The 16786-nt window shown below is 39.2% G+C and overlaps 1 protein-coding gene across 3 annotated transcripts in view; it reads right to left on the reverse strand.

The window, feature by feature from the left end:
- The window catches only part of SCUBE2 (signal peptide, CUB domain and EGF like domain containing 2), a 91360-nt gene that overhangs the window by 49797 nt on the left and 24777 nt on the right, over window positions 1-16786 (reverse strand). For 2 of the 3 annotated variants that reach the window (XM_074276039.1, XM_074276041.1), the window contains exons 8-13: window positions 15949-16065; window positions 14595-14717; window positions 6829-6945; window positions 2606-2728; window positions 2044-2160; window positions 1648-1734 (exon numbers count right to left, since the gene is read on the reverse strand). In XM_074276039.1, the coding sequence (XP_074132140.1) occupies window positions 1648-1734; window positions 2044-2160; window positions 2606-2728; window positions 6829-6945; window positions 14595-14717; window positions 15949-16065 (684 nt within the window). The remainder of the gene's footprint in view (window positions 1-1647; window positions 1735-2043; window positions 2161-2605; window positions 2729-6828; window positions 6946-14594; window positions 14718-15948; window positions 16066-16786) is intronic. The other variant, XM_074276040.1, reaches the window with a different exon arrangement.

The following is a 16786-nucleotide window of genomic DNA, read 5'->3' on the forward strand; positions in this document are numbered from 1 at the left end:
TATAGAGTCAAAAAAAAAAGTCTGCTTATAAAACTCTATGTATCTTTCCACTTAAAAAGAAAATCCAAAGTAAATTTTTTCTTGGGGAAATGTGCTTTATGGGGAAATGTCTGCTGGGATGAAATAAATGCATTGATAAATTTTTCAAAGAAAGAAAGATAATCCAAAGTTCAAATGTGACAGAAAAACTATTAGAAAAACTACAAGTGAGAAAAGTATCTTATATAATGTTCTGAAAGGTCAGGATTTCTTCACAATCCAAATTAGAACAGGGTCTGTAGAAGTCAGCAGGACTTCTCTGACATTTAAAAAAAAAAAGAACACTCCAAAGGCAAACCTTCTGGAAAGACACTCATAAACCATTCCTTTGCAGACCAACTGTAAAGTGTAGATTTATGTGCACAAGATGGAGTGGAACCAGTATGCTACAGCCATTGTCTTCCCATACATTAGCACAGAAATGGAAGATGGCTTTATAATACAGAAAAAAGGCTGATATTACTAAGACCAAATGTCCTGAACTCAGCCTCCCTCCAAGGGCAGGAGCAGATGGCTAGGTTGCCTCTAGTTCCCAATGGCCATGCTCTGGGAAAGGGGAGGGTTTTAGGCAAACTTCCTGCGCTGCTGGGATGTGTCTCCAAGGCCCAGATGCTACTTAAGTTGCATGAACTGCTTTGCAGACACAGTTACCTGCCCCCACAAGAGCTCTTGTGCAATATGGGAAGCAAGGGACAATTGTTCTCATGACTTCTCAGGTTATAAAGACTTAGAAGTACATACTCAAGTTGGTAGTCAATCAATCAGCAGGTACCGATTAAGCACCCCCCTTGTGCCAGGCACTGGGCGAGGGGCCAAAGATACACAGGCTAAAATAAAATACCCTTGACTTCAAGAAGTTTACATTGAAAGGGGAGGGAGGCATCGTGTGCACATAAGCATGTCTAAAATAACTGCAATGTGATTCCAGAGGGAGGCATTTGGGACTGGCCAATAGAGCCTCTGTGTAAAAACTGGTGTTTGAGTTGAGCTTTAAAGGAAGCAGAATGGAGGAGGAAGTACATTCCAGCAGGAGAGAATGCCTTGCAAAGGCATGGTAAGGGGGCATGAGAAGGTCATGAATAAGGAAGAACAGAAAGGTCAGCTTGGCTGGACTACAGATTGCATGGGGAGGAGTGATGGATAAGCCTGGAAGGGTAGGGTGGAGCCATATGGTAAAGGCTTTAAAAGCCAAACTTGTCTGGGAAATTCCATTCTTTTCTGTCTCCTTCTGAGCTGTGCCAATTTCCATGAGCCCCTGCATGTGCAAGGCTCATATGTTTCTTGTGGTCCTACCAATTTCTCTGGGGGTTGTCACTGCAGATTTCTATAAACTGTCAGGTGTTACTTCACATAATAATCCAGGGAAATTCAGGGATGTTGTGAATTAAGAGCAGTTAGTATCTCTGGGCTCAATAGATTCCAAGGTCATGGGCAGGTAAAAATTACAAAATGCTTTTTGTGTACAGGAAAGGTTCTAAGGGACAAAAAGTCCTGAATTTATATAATGCTCTATAACTTACAGTATGTTTTTATGTAACTAACCACTAAACCGTCAGCCTACGTGAAAAATACTGAGCAGGGTTAGAGAAATGTGGTTTTGGTAATTACCCAATAAAGCAGAATCATTAGATTTATGTAACCGACTCCTGAGACGAGAAGAGGTACCACAGGAAACAGAGTAGGTATCTTGATATCCTAACAGGCAGAACACATAAGTCAACAATTACACATAGGGACAGCTGTGTGAGCTCAGGTAATACAGCTAAAGTCACTATTTAAAGGGAGCAGAAATTAAACCTATTCTGGGCTTTGGTGCCTGCCCTAAAGAAGAGGTTTATTTAGACAAGATGTCATGAAAGTTCCATTTAAAAACAAAAATCATTTTGGTTAACATCATCTATTTCCAAGTATCACCTGCTGTCTTGGCCCAGGCAGCCACTTCTCCCTGCCTAAGGTAAAACTGCCTTGGGGGGGGGGGGCACAGAGACAGACCTGATCACTCACCTGGAGAGAGGTGGACATCTGAGGGACAGTTTAGGAAGCACTTATCCACTCCATCACTCTTAGTACAATGCATGGACACTTTAGGGGATATGTTACCAGGCAGGAATCCCTTTACTTCTAAACAGGACAAAACACAAATATGTATGGAAAGAAAAAAAAAAACACTTCCACAGTTGGAAATGATGAAAGAGAAGACAAAAATAGGAATAGGTAAAGCACATTCCATGTAACTAATGTTCCAGAAACATACACTCCATTTTCCATCCCAGGACAATACCCTGAGATGGACTACTTTTCATACAGAGAAACCCCATAGAAAACAGAAGTACACACCAGACAGAAACACAGAAGAGAATACCAAAGACCCTACAAAGTATCTCCTGTTTCTCAAACATTTTTAAACAATGGACAGCAGTATACCAAGTATGAAAGGCAAGGAGGACATGGTAATGCACTCCACACAGCCATCTGATGAAGACTTGTGAAAATGCCCACTGCTACACCACCTTCTAGGCAAAGGTCAGAGCCTGTCGATGGAGGAAGCACAAGCAGGGATCCTTACCCACACAGTCCTTCTTGTTCCAGTGGAGCTGGTAGTCTGAGGGGCATTGGCACTCATAACTTCCCAGAGTATTCACACAGGTCTGCTGGCAGCCTCCATTATTAATGCTACACTCATTAGTGTCTAAGGAAGAAGATCATATTTGGTGAATGGACCTTACACTCAGACTTAAAAGGCAAAAGACTTCCTCTCATTCTCAGGAAAATCTCCCTAATATTGAGGATTGTCCAAAAGTGGAAACAGCTACCTCACAAAATGGTGAGTGCCTCTTTGCAAAGGCTCACTGCTAAGCAGGGATATTGTAGATGGGACCCATCACAGATGGGTTGGGCCCAAAGATTTCTGAGGTTCCTTTCAACTCAGAGATTTTTATGATTCAGTAATATATCATCTTTACCCTTTATGACTCAGAAACAAGGGGATGATACATGATACAAATGTTAATAACAATTTGCATTTACATAAAGTTTTAGGGTAAAGGCAGTCTAAGCGTGATCTGAGTTCCATGCGACCCATAATACCCCCAAATGCAATCCAAACCAGCTAAAAACACAATGGGAAAATACTTACAAAATCAATAAAAATACAATAAAGCACAGATAATATTACATTTTTAAAATTCAGTCAGTATGTGGCCCCATCTCCATTTGGGTTTGACCCAAGCTTTTGGGTATATAAAATTTTCTCCTAACCCCAATAACAACCTTATAGGGTAGATGGTAAAAGAATCATTATCTCTGTTCTAGAGCTGAGGAAAGGAAGGCTCAGAAAGTGACTGGTCTGAGTTAGCACAGAACATATGTCCCCCAGACTCACCCCAATCTCTTGACTATTCCTGTAGGGCTTTTCCCACACCTCAAGTACCTCCCAAACAAGATTTTAAAAGGAAACAGAATTGGTCATTTTCTGTAGGAAATGCATTTGCCATTGTTGTGTCCCTTGGGACTGGCATGAATTTCATCAGTGGGTGTTTCACTAACATTTCTTATCAAACCACCTCTCTTGCTTTCACATGCGCGGGCGTGCGCGCGCACACACACACACACACACACACACACACACACACACACACACACACACACATTTATTTATTTATTTATTCTTCAAACACCTCTAATACATGAGAGAAAATGGGCATCATTTTTCCTGGAATGATAGACCACAAAAGTAAGAGAGGAAGGAGAAGGGAACTGGCACTATCTACTCGCAGGGAATGGGATATCCAACCTCCACGCTTGGGCACAAGGAGCTTTCTCACTCCTCCCAGTCCTGTGGAGGTTCAGTGCTGAAAGGTCTTGGAACTTCAGAGTACCAGGGAGGCCCTTTATTAGCTGCTAAGAAGGAAGAGCGCAAGCTCTCTTCTTTTGGGCTTTAGTTGCATCAAGACTGTTTTGATCACTTCTCCTAAGGATCATCACTGAGATGATTTGTCTTGTCTCTCACCCTAGCTATACGAGTCTAGGAACACAAGCAAGATTGCACAGGTATGGCTAACCTGAGTTTGAGCTGCATCTTTTGTATTTGAATGGATGTCAGTCCCTAAATAGGCTTGGCTTAGTGAATTCAAGAAATCCAGAAGTTCTAGGTCCTTCTGACCACAGCTGATTGGTAGCAGGGACAGGAGTTCCTGATAACCATTTCAGTGCTCTAGGAAAAATGACCACTAATTGGAGAATGGAGTCAAGCTTAAGTGTTTTACCTGATATGATCTGGGAGATGGCTGGATAGTGCAAAAGGTGAAATGTAAAATGCATATTCAGTAATTCTCCAAAATTCTTTATATTTCACTGAGGATTAAGTATTAGCCCCCAGGCAGAATTTAAGTTAAGTTACAGAATCTTGTTTTTAAGCCTCTCAGTGTGTTCTGAGTCTTTGTGTCTTTTGGCATTCCTTTTGTGTGCTAGAAATAAATATCTATCCCATATCTGATCCATATTGTACATTGAATACCTACAGCTTAGCTTTTTAAACAATTTTTCTCTAAGGTTCTGGAGTGAGAGTTTTAAAAGTTAAAGAGAGTGAGAAAAAGAAGCTTAATCCCTACTTTCATTAGAGGCATGATGAACTCCAAGATTGAGGTAGGTCTGCTCTCCATACTTCCAGAATAAAGTGACTCCTCAGGGAAAAGAAGTCAGTGAAGTACTCTAGCTCTTATAAGTCTCATACTAGTCCCTAAATGCTATACTTGATATAAGTCACATTTGTAAGTGGCAAAGCTGGGAGAATCCATCCCAAATCTAAGAGGGAAAAGAGAATGACTTTCTCCTTATCCTCCAAAACCAAATATATACACATTTTCTTGATGTCTCAGAACAAGCACATTTACAGGTTCTATGAAATATTAATAAGGAATTAAACTTTTAACCCAATTAAGAGACTACAAGGATATTTAATACAATAAGACCAGGATCCAAATTATTCCACCCCTTTTTTGGCTTGACATGTTAAACCAGGAGAGAACAATTCTCAATCAAGAAATAGTTCTTAGACTGAAAGGGGGTCTTTGACTATACAAAAACTGTGTTCTGATAGGCCAAGGAAACTCGATCAAGTGCATAGAATCCTCTATAAATAATCAAATGAGTTGAAAAGGGAGGAATTCCCAGGAACATCATCAGGAGTCAAGGACCAAAGGGATTCAGCTCCACAATAGCCCAGCAAAGAAATGACTCCATGCTTCAGGGGAAACTTGTTCACCATGCCACAAACAGGAAGAAGGGACTCCCGGGAACTGTGATGATCTTTCTGCCATCTGTGCTCTCTGCATGGAAGCTCACTTCTCCCTGGACCCTGGATGAACTTGTAGGATTTGCATCATAGACTTTTAGAGGATGTTTAGTACCAATTGTGCTTACTGTATCTCTTTAGAAAATATCCATTTCTAAAAAGTTACATAAGACTGGCTGACTAGATGATTCTCAACTTATGTTCTTGGGGGGGAGCACATTGGTGAAAACTCAATGATGATAAAGAAAGCCACTCCCTTGTCCCTCAAGGGAACCCTGAGATGCCACTGATTCATCAGTGGGAATTAGATTTGGGGTAAGAATCCTTGAGCTTACATGAGCTACTGAAGAATGAAGAATTGTTGGATTTTAGTGAACTGTTGCTTTCCTTTTTCAAGGCAGAGGAAACAGACTTACAACTGTAGTCATAAGAGTTCAAATTAGACATTGACAAAAACTTTTTATCCATGAGAGTTATAACAGTAGAGCATATTGTTGAGCGGGAGAGGGACACAAATGAGATGACTTTTCAAGGTCACAATCATCTCTCATACTGATTCAAAGCAACAGGACCCTGACTCAGCAGCAAGCATGGGAATACATTGGGGTTGCAACTCAACTAGAGGTTTCCTCCAATCTTTTCTGGGGTTCACAATGCTATGTCTCGACTGTTCTGCAAGATGCAAAGCCACTTCCTGCCCTCCTTCCCCACTCACTGCCCGGCCTTCACTAAGTGAGAGATGAAGCAGAGTATTACATTGGCCTCCTTAGTTTGAACATGAATTTGAACTCTGCTGTGACACTAGAGTAATTTTTGTGACTCTCAGGTAAATAAAATGAAGATAAGAAAACTTAGGCATAATATTTTACAAACAAACTGTTGCAAGGAACAGATTTTGTAAATCTTAAAGCATTGTAGAAATGAGTTCTTGTCGCACCTCCCTTATGAAATGCTCCCCAAGGTTCCTCCAGGATTGCTCCCTCAGTAGCATCCTTTCTGGAGCTCTGTTCTGTATTTATATCACATTCTTCCTTATATCATATTTACTTGCGTATGTGTCGTTACTTTGCCCCTAATTAGACTATTAACTTCCTAAAAGCAACGGTTGAGTATATTGTCTTTGTAATCTCAATACATAGCACCACACTTTGAATAAATGTTTATTAGAGTTGTTGTTAATCAGTTTATAGGATTTGCTTCCCTGTGTTACAAATAGGATTATTCTCTAGCAAATAAACAGTTTCATAGCTGAAAGAATTCAGAATTCCCTTCTGTACCATTTCATGCCGATGAAAGGAAACAAAACTGTTGGAAATGTTAGTCATCTCACTCTTACTGAAAGCCAGCAGGAGTGTTGCCCTTGTAGGAAGGAAAGAAATTTTCTTTTTATTATGCAACATGGAGGAACCTAAGAAGCTTCAAAATTGAACATAATTCTTTTTCTCCCCAAGCCATGGTCACCAGACCTAATTTACCTGTCGATATATTTTTCTCACCTCCACAATGTGTGAAACCAAACAAGGTGTATCCTTTATTACAAGCACACTCAAAGGTTCCAGGATGATTAATGCATGTGTGGTCACAGGTCCTTTCAAAAGAGCATTCATCAATATCTGTAAATTTTCAAAGAAAGGTTAACAATGTTTTATTCTAAAGAATTCAGTATACCAGTTAGCTGAACCTTATTTGGGCACCCTGCTAAATCAGTAATCTCTTCCCTCATAGCAACCAGTTCGTCCTATCAGAAGCCTTTATTTACTGTCATAAATCAGTAGGTGTGGGATGATTGCCAACACAATAACAAAAAGTACTATGGCATAAGATAAAAACTTCTACTATGCAAACATTTTAAAATATCTGCTAATAATAAAAATGACAATAATATCATTTCCCACATAATTACAGAATTGCAAAATTCAAAAGCATCTAAGTCTAACTGTTAACAGAAAAGAAATACCCTCCATGGCATAACTAACAAGGCTGGTCGTCCAGCCTTTGGCTAAAGATCTCCAATAGAGGAAAAACTCCTCCTTCCCACATCATCTCATTTCACTATTGAAGGGCAATCTGCTTGTTGGGAAGTCTGCTCTGATATCAAGCCTAAATTTGCCTTTCTGCAACCTTCTCTCCATTCCTCAGAGTTCTGTCCTCTGAGGCCAAAGAAAATTTAATTCCTCATTCACCTGACAGACCTTTAAATACTCAGACAGTTAGTTATCCTGCCCTCTTCAGGCTTCTCTCCACCACCTTCAACATTCCTAGTTCCTCCATTTGATTTTCACATGACATAAGTGTGAAGCCCTTTACCATGCTAGTTTATATAATTTATATAATGCTTTGAGAGGTAACCTGGCAGGTACATGAAGAGACACTCGTAAAAAACAGCAAGGTCTAGGCTGGAGACCTGTGACCCATACTAGAGGCGGTACCCCAGACCAGCGCCGCTCAGTGGCCCAAGCTGCTTTACAAGCCTAGAAATTGCACAGCAAGTAGCAACGTGCATCAGTGGGAGCCTCCTCATTCCAATGAACTCAAAGGTTCAGCTCATAATAATAATAGACATGATGCCTCAGGTTGTACAAAGTACTTTGCAGGTACTGCCAGTTCCCAGGATCTGTACTGCAAGCCTTGTCTCCCAGAGACAGACTCCCAGGGCAGGGGTCGTGCTCCAAGGGAAGGATGAGGAGGATAGCCAGAATCCAAAGAGCCCGGTCTGGGATAGCCAGGAAGTGAGGGGGTGGGGAGTGCAAGAACATTTCCCTTTTACCGTAAGAAAACAGACTTATCAGCTTACCAAAAGTAAATGCCCAGTCCCCAGTCTCACAGCTGGGAAGCTCCTGCTCAACCTGGCCTTAGCCAAAGATTTCTCGAGCGTTCTACGGCCTGTGGGCCAGATATGTCCCATCTCTGGTTTACAGTATCAAACAAAGTGAGAAGCAGCTTGGTATAGCTGGAAAACCTCTGAATTTGAAACGAATGTCTCCCTTTACCACACTTAAGGTCTCAGGTTCTTCCCTCTCTAAAAGACATCTCCAAATGACATGTAAAGTCCTTTTTGGCTTTAAATCCGTGGCCCTGTGAACTCGTTCAGGTCCCAGCTTCAGTACTTGCTGGACCTGTGACCAAGAGCAAATCACTTCCTTTTTCTAAGCCTCGGTTTTCTCCTTTGTAAAAAAGAATAAAACCTTCCTCAGTGTCCCCACTGCAGGCAAAATGTTCTGCAAGCCTTAAAGTATGACATTAATACTTAACATTTAGATAGCATTTTAAAATTTATAAAACACTTTCCTTACATCCTCTCATTTGATCTCATAACAACTTTGTGTAGGTATTAGGCTACAAAAGATGAATTATTGTCATTAAATTATTATTGTATTATATTGTTGTATTCTGTTCCTAAGTCCAAATTAATTTTCAAGGCTGAATAGTCTCCAAGCAATCATTTTAAATAGTAGCGCATAAAAAGGAGGAAAAAAGCTATTTAGGCCAAAAACTATTTGGCCCTAAGCCCAATGACCTTCAAAGTTTAGTGTCTGATTAGATCAGACTAGTCTGTTCAGCGTTTTAAGATTTATAATTACAATTCTGTCCAAGAATATGTTAATAATGCTAGTTTTAAGAGGTTTCCATCAAAACAGTATTCACTTACATCTGAAAATACAGCTCTTCTTTCCAGATAAGCTTTAGTCTTGGTCACATATTCTAAGCCTGATCTCCTCCCTGGTTCCCACTACTAACTTGATCAGACTCATAGTAATACTACTTAAGCAGTATGTGTTTGTCTAACTTATCACAGCTTTTCTTTCTGGCCCATCCCTACATTTGTCTATAGGCCAAGATTCTGCATACTGTTTCCTGGACATTTCAGTGGGTCAGAGTAATTTCTTTAAATGAAAAAGTCTGTATAACAATCCAATTTTAAGATTATTCTGCTCAACAAAATCTGATCATTATGTATTGGTTCATTCTGCTAAAGTCATTTTTCCAAATAAGAGGTTTTTCACAAAAGGCTACATTAATTTTAATCTTAATACACACTTTGGGGAAAAGTAGAGCAAAGAAAATGTGGGGGGTAATTAATTCTCAATAGAGATAAGATGATGGATATATGATTTCACTGATATAGGCAGTGAAGAAATTACCAATGCAAAGTAGTCCTTCTCTTCAACAGTCTTACAGAGCTGCCTAGCCCCCAGCTTCTTAAACTGTGGATTGCAACCTCATATGGGGTCTCATAACTGAATGTGGAAATCAGGAAATTATGACTTCTGAAAAAGAAGGCTGCCTGAACTGAAGCAGGTTACCCAGCTCTTACAAAATCCTGAACTCTGAACCAGACTGAATGAGAAATTCCAGCAAGTGACAGCTTTCTTCTCAGAAGTGCACAAAAACTTAACCAGAAGCTCACAGACAATAGAAAAGGATCTCATTCCACCCAGTGCCTCCCAGGATGATCAGAGGCTCTCAGAAAGCCTAGGGTTTAAAGCAGCATGATGGCCAGAATTGGCCTAGACCAGAATGGCATTCAGAGTGCTCAGATTCAAATGGCCTAGGGGCTTTGAGGTCCCTAACTGTCTGGCTAAGACTCTAGAGAAGCCTCTAAAGATCCATCATTCTGAAGCTCAAAAATCAAGGAAGGTTAACTGTAGGAAAAGGAAGTCAGTACTATGTGAATATATAGAAGAAATAAGAGAAAAGCTAAAAAATGAAATAAAAGTTCTAGAGGAAAAAATAAAGTAGTAAAAATTTACTCAAGAAATAGAATTCCCAAAAAACTAGAATAGACCAAACAGAAATAAATAACTACATAAGAAAGCAAAACATATTAGAAAAAAGCTCAAATATTGAAGGAAAAAAAAAAAGAAAAATGTAATAATGCAAGATATCTAATAAAAATAACTGACCAGGAAAATTAATAAAAGAGATCAGTTAGGAGTTATTAAACGCTTACATAAATTATTCTACAAAACTGAGAAAGTACACTAACAGAATCATTGTATGAAACTAATTTTGTATCAATAATTCAAATCAGGGAAAGATAAAAGACAAGAGAATGATAATCAAAAATCATTGATGAATAACAGTTCAAAAATTCAAAAATCTCCCCCTTTTTTCTTTTTTCTTTCCTCAGATATTTGTAAAGCCTTATCAAACAGCCATTTTGCTTTCTTACTATACTTTTTCTTTGGAATGTTTTGTTCCTGCCTCCTATACAATATTAATAACCTGTCTCCATAGTTTTTCAGGCACTGTATCTAACTCATCTAATCCCTTAGATCTATTAATCATCTCCACTTCTTAAACAAAAAAGATTTTATTTAGATTATATTTATATGATCTAATAATTTTTCCTACTTTCTTCCATTTTAGTTTGAATTTTTCAATAAGAGGTTCATAATCCAAGCCATAATCAGCTCTGTGTCTTGTTTTAACTAACTATAATTAATTTCTCAACCTCTGGCTAAAGAGCATATAATCAAAATAATTTCTATATTGACAATATGGTGATGGTCACGTGTAGAATCACCTTTAAGTTGTTGAAAACCAGTGTTTGCTTTGAGTTATCTTGACAAAACTCCATTAGTCTCTGTCCTGTTTCGTTCTGTACTACAAAGTCAATCATGCCTGATATAACAATTATCTTGATTCCCTACTTTAACATTCCAATCCCCTGTGATGAATGTAAAATCTTTTTTTGGTTTTATTTCTAGAAGATGTTGTAAGGTTTCATAAAACTGAGCAACTCTGGCCTCCTTAGTTAGATCATGGATTTGTATCACTACAAAAACAAGAGAAGGTTCCCGCAAAAAAAGAGAAGGGAATTGTAAGGGCCCTTTAAATGGGTGGCACCACAGTGCAAGGGGAGATTGGGTGCCCCAGGAAGTAATCTCTGTGGATATTAGGACTGCCCTGTGGGTGGGATCTTGGCCACATTGAGATAGCTTTGTAATAGGTGACAGCTCTCTGGCTGATTGGCTGTGTGTGTGACCTCACAGGCCCTTTGTAAGCCCACTGCAGACAGCAGTCGCTCTCTTTAACCTGGCTCCCTAGCCTGGGTGGCCAAGCAGAGGGATAGCCAAAAGAGGTAAGGATTTTGGTAGTGAACACGTGGGTCTTCAGAGCAGGTATTCACTCGGGAACCAACAAGTCAGGGCATCAAGTCAGGGCATTATGTGAGTAGGTATAATAAAGGCTTTTAAGATTACATGTGGCTGTTCTTGAGCACGCTACCGGTTATTAAACTATAGATTCAAGAGATCATGGCCAGAGACCTTTGAAGGCCTCAGAGGAGGCGAGCCGGGTAGAGTTGATACTGCAAAGGTCAGTGGTCAAAGGTACTCTGTTGGGCCTAGGACAGACTGGTAATTGTAACTGCCAGGAGAGCATGTTACACACTATGATGGTTAATGGCTTGCTTTGGATTTGAACAGATCTCATTCTGTCATTTTTGTACTGTTTTTCTTATCCTTTTATTGACTATTTATTTATTAACTTTACTGACTATTTCTTCTTGCCCCCAGCAATGTGTGTATATATGTGTATATATTTATGTGCATATGTATATATATATGTAAGTTTTAACAATGACAAAATAAGTCTATTTACTATATTTCAACAAATTATATATGAAAACTGCCCAGATTCATTACTAAAGAGCAAAATAAAGACAGGAAAAAATACAATACAATACAATAAATACTCCAAAAGGCAAAAGACTGACAATAACTTGCTCTGAAAAATTGTGTATACTCCACAGAGGGAAAAATGTCCTTTAGTGGAATAGAGAACTTTCAAACATGAAAAAAAAGGAGTTTAGTAGGAACTTTGAAACATAAACCCATGAAGTTCACAGAAATCTTGAAACTAATATTAATAGAAAAAAAGAAAAAAACAAGGTATCCTTTCAAGAACCACAATTAATGAGTTAATTCTTCATTAACTAGAACACAAGGGTGTACCTGAGACAGCCTTTTCAACAATTGAGAAATGACTCTACAAACTTTGGTATATAAATGTAATAAAATGTTATGATGTTTTTAGAAATGATAACAGGATTTCAGAGAACCTTGAGTAAAATGAGTTGGTGCATAGTGAAACAAGCAAAACCAGGAGAAATTATATGAAAATACTACAAAGAAAAACAATTTTAAAAGGCTTAAAACATTGGATCAAAGAAATAACCAGTTATGTCTCTGGAGGGCCTATGATGAAGCACATTACCTTTCTCCTGACAGAAATGCAATGGATACCAAGAGCAGATCTGTATCTAGAAAGACAGACACATAGATGTCTGTGTATAGATATATATGTACACACACAGAGATGCTTATATATAGATATTTATATTACATATACATATAGACTTTATAATGGCCTCCTAACTTTCTCCTTGTTTCAAGCACAGCTATCCCTCACACAGGTACCAAATTAATCTTCCTAATATATGGTTTGGTCATAGACCTCTCTATTCAAAATCCTTAGTAGTTCTTTATTGCTTATAAAATACAAACTCCTTACAGTGGATTCAAAAACACCCACAATCTGATCTCAGCCTTCATTTTCCAATTGTATTTTACACTCTACCAGCTGGGCACCAGACTTGCCAGCCAAACCAAAGACAGTGTGGAGTAATAGGATAATGCCCTGGACTTGGTTCCAAGTCTTTTTTCAGAGGCTTCCTGGCCGTGTGCCCCTGGGCAGGCTTCCTCATGTCCTTACACCCATTTCTCCCTCTTGGGGACTCTCCGCTCCTCAGTGTCCCTTCCTCCTGTCTCCCCCTCTCCTCCTCTAACAAGCACAATCACTTTCTTCATGCTGAAGAGCTACCTCAAGAAGAGGTGGCCCCAGAGGGCCAAGGGAAGAGCACAATGGCAAAGCTACACTACCCAACCAACTGATACAAACGTGGAATTACATGGGCACGGGAGGCCTGCAAGCAGAGACTGGATGACCCTCTTCAGGCATGTCGGAGGCGAGGGGAGATTCCTGTTCAGCAATTGGTGAGATTGTTTCTGAGGTCCCAGCCCCATGGATTTCCACAGTGAATGATTATATGCATGGGAAATGACCAAAACAATTAACTAACAAACACACATTAAGAGATTCCTCCTGCCAGGTGCCCTGCTGCTAAACTGTGGGATACAAAGAAAAAGCAAGAATAGCTCGTGCTCTCAAGGAGTTTATGGCTTCATTCTACATTCAGCTCAGGCCTCACCTCATCACAAAGCATTTCCTGAACTTCCTAAGAAGTGATTTATCTGCTATTTCATTCCCCTAAGTACTCTGCTATATGTGTCATATTTTGAAGAATTTACTTTGTGTTTATATTACACAGACTGCTTAAATGCTTAATAAATGCATGTTTCTTGAACTATGACAAATGTGTGGGAGAGGATACATGTATTTATCTATATATTTAAAAACCTAGACTATGTATCATAATTATTTGTGCATATCCCTCCCTGCTAGATTGTATTTCCACATCGACAGCAGGAACAATTTCTATACTAGCTGCACCTTTTTATTTTCTATGGCATCTAGCATACATAGTAGATACTTAATAAATCACCACTAAATTGAAAGAGAAGGAACAATAGCAATGGGGGCTAAATGTTAACATCATTTTTCTGTGAAGTGCACCAGTGTAGTCCATATCTCTGCTCGTTAACTGGCTCTCACCACTTAAAATATCACTCATTCACATGAGTGAATGATGCTGAGAGTTTCTCCCTGGATATGTCCCTTTAAAAACTTATAAAAATGATGCACCCAAATATGCCTGTCAAAGCTTGCCATTGACAAACCAGACACAAGGATCAAATTCAGTTGCTAATCACTGACAGGCACCACCATCGTGCTATCATAAGCTTTTTGAAAGGCAGATGCCTCTGTGGCAAGGTCTCTTGATATTTGAGAAAATTCATCCCATTTTCTTATGTCAGCTACAAAACATGTCCTTGGCAGAATGGCTGAACACCTGCTTACATTTCTCATATACACTTCACCCAAAGAACTAAGATGATGTTTTTAAAAAAGAGGAAGGACCTTATTATGGGGGTTGACTTAACTTGCTCTTAGTAGGAAAAAGAGAATTTAGAACAAGGTTTTCAAAGTCTTTGATCATAAACTCTTTGATATATGTGATATACCTATGAGGCATATCAGCATTTTTGTTCTGTTTCATGAAGTGAGATACAATTTAGATAGGTGACTAGTTCAAGGCCATACAGTGAGTCAATATTCAGGCATTCTCAACACATACCTTGACAAGACTTTTCATCTGTTAACAATTTAAATCCTTTCTTGCAACTGCAATCAAAACTGCCAACAGTGTTTTTGCAGAAGTGATCACAGCCTCCATTACCAGTCTGACACTCATCAATATCTGCAATAGACAAATATTTACAAATAAAAATAAGTACATCTGTAGATTTTCCCTACTTACCCCCTCAGTACAACTGCAAACGCTCTAAAATTCCCAATAGTTCATTAAAGATTTTTTAAGGGTGATCTACTTCCTGTTGGTTTTTCTGCTTTAAAATTAGCACACTCACTATTTTCCCATTTACCCCTTTTTTCAAAGATTATAATCTTCATCTTTTTGGAATAGATTTAGAACTTTAGCTATAAGGAACAAAGCCATGGAAAAGAAGTACAAGGTTCTCTTCCTGCATTCTCCCTCCATTCATTGCTCAGTTTTTTTCAGTATAATCTCAAGTCCCATTTTACTCATTAAAATTTTTTTAAGGAGATTAAACTCTAGTTTAAATTCACTATGAAACTGAAACAGCAAATTAAAAAAAAAAACATTTTCTGATACTCAAAATAATTTTACTTTTTCAATTGATACAGCTGATAACAGATAATTGAAACATATAACTAGTTATCTCTTTTTAACATGCTAAATAAGCATTCCTTTGTACTGATGCCCATAAAATACTAAGAGGCCATTGAAATCCCCTCAGGGCCTTAACTTACTCCTCTATAAAACAGGAACAACCATCCAAATATGACTTATGCAAGAGTGCTGCTGAAAGAGAATGTGTTTGTAAATCTTAGAATGATGCAAAAATGGAAGTTGTTATAACCAACAGCCATCTACTCTCCTATGTGCCAGGAAAAGAGGTGCTCTGGTACTGAACAAAGTACATTGGGCTTAAGCCAAGAGAACCAGATTGTAGGCCAGACTCTGCCACTTGATCAGTAAGAATTAATGGGTTAATTCTTCATTAATTTACTCTGGATAATTATCTAGGTTGTTACTTATAATATGCTGATATTATCTCTTCCAAATGGATATTTCCTTGATCTTCTGCCTTTATTTCTAACATAGTTATGGCCTAAAATGAATTATTTGATGTTCATAGAGACTGACCTTCCCAACAGCTAAAAGAATTAAATTGGTTTTAATTAAGCTTACTCAATCACAAGTTTTCACTGGCCCAAATGAGAAAATCTGCTATTGATATGAGTCATAATCAAATCTGAAGACATTCAGGAGGTGGCAAATCTGGGTAGAGATGGAGAAGTGCTGTCCTGATTGTGCAATGTGGGCACAGCAAGTTTTATTCTTAGCACTTGGACAAACAGATCTCCCTTACAGGAAGGTAGCCTACCTTTACATGTTTTCCCATCAAACTGGAGGGTGAATCCCATGGGGCAACTGCAGTGAACACCAGTAGATGTGTCCCTACAAGTACGGTCACAGCCTCCATTGTTTACAGCACATGTTTCTGATGAAAAAAGAAAATGAAAAAACGGTTTGCTTTTCTGAGAAGAGATAATACAGCTGGAAAGTAAGGACTGAGGTATTTCAATGCTCCCACATGATAAGGCCAAGAAAGGCTGAAGAATAATGGGGTACACACAGAGCATCCTGTTACTGCTGCTGCTGGTGGGATTCCCATGATCCCCTGGGGGAGGGAAGGCCTGCTTATCACTGGAAAGCTGTATCTTCTTAAAACAGTAAAGGGTTGAAGGAGTGTCAGAAGACAGCCTAGGCTAATGTAAGAGCACTGGCCTGGGGTTGGAGCAGACTCTGCTCTGCTGCTGTCCACTTATCTCCACCACCAACACTGACCTTCCAGAGATCATACTCCCTAACCCTGGACAGAAGCTCATCTCTGCTCGGATTGCTTGCCAGGGCCTAGCATACAGTAAGCACTTAATAGATGTTTACTGACTGGCTGATTGGTGGGTCACTGAGTGAGGACTTGCCTCAGTCCATTCTAAGTAAAGACCCCCTGCGCTTGCTTAACTCCATCCATTCTAAAAGACATCCTGCCGCCTATTCCACCACCAGCCCCTGTGCAAGTCCAAGGCCCAGCAGCCCCAGGGATGATTGGATTTGAATCCTGGCTCAGCCCCTCATTCTCTTGGGGGAGCTGAAGTAAGGCATCCCTTGTCTGCCTCCCAATTTCCTCATCTGTGAACTGATGAGATTGTACTAGAAGA

This window comes from Sminthopsis crassicaudata, chromosome 6 (assembly GCF_048593235.1).
Source record: "Sminthopsis crassicaudata isolate SCR6 chromosome 6, ASM4859323v1, whole genome shotgun sequence".
NCBI classification, from domain to species: domain Eukaryota; kingdom Metazoa; phylum Chordata; class Mammalia; order Dasyuromorphia; family Dasyuridae; genus Sminthopsis; species Sminthopsis crassicaudata.